Here is a 2,006-nt window from a genome sequence, read left to right as displayed (position 1 = left end):
AGGCTGGTCACAAGTGAAAACACAGCAAAGGCTGGTCACCAGTGAAAACACAACAAAGGCTGGTCACAAGTGAAAACACAACAAAGGCTGGTCACAAGTGAAAACACAACAAAAAAAGGCTGGTCACCTGCCTATGCTGGTCAATGCCGTTTTTCCACAGGGCTGCACCTCAAGCAACAGAACATTTGAGGTACCAGAACTCAGTTGTTGTGTTGTGGCCTAAGTCAAGCTTGTCTATTTTACTCAGTGCTTGACAGAGCTACTCTACACAAATAAACGCAAATACATGATACAGTTCTTATGACAATAATTTGTGCTTCAGTGTGGAAGAGACGTTTCCTAGCTGCTGCAGTGTGTCTGGGGCTGCTGTGTGTTCTCCTACTGGCTGGGATCATAGGCCTCTTACTCTACCGTGAGTTTGATATGTTCTCACTCAAACATTCTTCATCGTCAGTGGTGTAACAACCAGGGTTCAATTACATTTACATTCCAGTCAAATCAGAAAGTAAACCAAATTTAAAATGTTCCTCATTGAAAACCATTGAAGATAATTTGAATTCCAGTGTACTTCCTGAATTGACTGGAATTTAAATTGAATTGACCCCAACCTTGGTAATGACTGATTAACTTGGTTGTCGATTGTATTATTTCACAGAGAGAAACCAATTGAACAGTTACAACAACCTGACTGCAGAGAGAGACCAGCTACAGACCAGTTATAACAACCTGACTGCAGAGAGAGACCAGCTACAGACCAGTTATAGTTCCCTGTCTAAAGAGAGACCAGCTACAGACCAGTTATAGTTCCCTGTCTAAAGAGAGAGACCAGCTACAGACCAGTTATAACAACCTGACCAAAGAGAGAGACCAGCTACAGACCAGTTATAACAACCTGACTGCAGAGAGAGACCAGCTACAGACCAGTTATAACAACCTGACTGCAGAGAGAGACCAGCTACAGACCAGTTATAACAACCTGACTGCAGAGAGAGACCAGCTACAGACCAGTTATAACAACCTGACCAAAGAGAGAGACCAGCTACAGACCAGTTATAACAACCTGACCAAAGAGAGAGACCAGCTACAGACCAGTTATAACAACCTGACCAAAGAGAGAGACCAGCTACAGACCAGTTATAGTTCCCTGTCTAAAGAGAGAGACCAGCTACAGACCAGCTACAACAACCTGACCAAAGAGAGAGACCAGCTACAGACCAGTTATAGTTCCCTGTCTAAAGAGAGAGACCAGCTACAGACCAGCTACAACAACCTGACCAAAGAGAGAGACCAGCTACAGACCAGTTATAGTTCCCTGTCTAAAGAGAGAGATCAGCTACAGACCAGCTACAACAACCTGACCAAAGAGAGAGACCAGCTACAGACCTGTAATAAATATGGCACATGTCCCCAAGACTGGATAAGGTCTTGCTGCAGTTGTTACTACATCTCCACTAATGAGAAAACGTGGGACGGGAGCAGAAAGGACTGTCAGACGAGAGGAGCAAACCTGGTGATCATCAACAGCAGAGAGGAACAGGCTTTAATCAAAGCGTTCAACAAAAAAGCCTGGTTTGGTCTGACGGACATAGAGGTTGAGGGAACCTGGAGATGGGTGGACGGCACACCACTGACCACAAGTTACTGGAACAAAGGGGAGCCAAATGATTTGCAAGGAGAAGACTGCGCTTTGGTTGATAACACTCTAAAGGACCCAGTAGTGGCTTGGAATGATGTGCCATGTAACCACAAAATGATTGGATCTGTGAAAGGCAGCTGTGTTAAGTCTATCAATAACATGGAGTTGGGGACGGTTGGGAAGAGCTTGGGGGAGCTGGGGTTGGGGATATATATTACTGTAATTACACACAATATTCAATTAGGAGAAAAAAAAACTATAATTTGGACATTTTGAAACCCTAAAAGAGGAGACTGTGGATTCAGAGATATTCCATTTAAAGTAGTTTCCTCTCAACGTCCCGTCCCCTGCGTGACGTCATGACCATTTC

General features: G+C 44.2%; 1 protein-coding gene across 1 annotated transcript; it reads left to right on the top strand.

Annotated features, from left to right (window-relative positions):
* Window positions 1–322: 322 nt before the first annotated feature.
* LOC124029999 (CD209 antigen-like) lies at window positions 323–1,739 on the top strand (the record flags this gene model as incomplete). The annotated part of the gene is made up of 2 exons (XM_046341528.1): window positions 323–412; window positions 1,239–1,739. Coding segments are annotated over 2 exons (591 nt in total), but the record flags the coding sequence as incomplete, so codon positions are not given.
* Window positions 1,740–2,006: the final 267 nt, after the last annotated feature.

Source organism: Oncorhynchus gorbuscha, unplaced genomic scaffold, assembly GCF_021184085.1.
Source record: "Oncorhynchus gorbuscha isolate QuinsamMale2020 ecotype Even-year unplaced genomic scaffold, OgorEven_v1.0 Un_scaffold_8739, whole genome shotgun sequence".
Lineage (NCBI taxonomy): Eukaryota > Metazoa > Chordata > Actinopteri > Salmoniformes > Salmonidae > Oncorhynchus > Oncorhynchus gorbuscha.
This window is presented reverse-complemented; position numbering and strand designations above follow the sequence as displayed.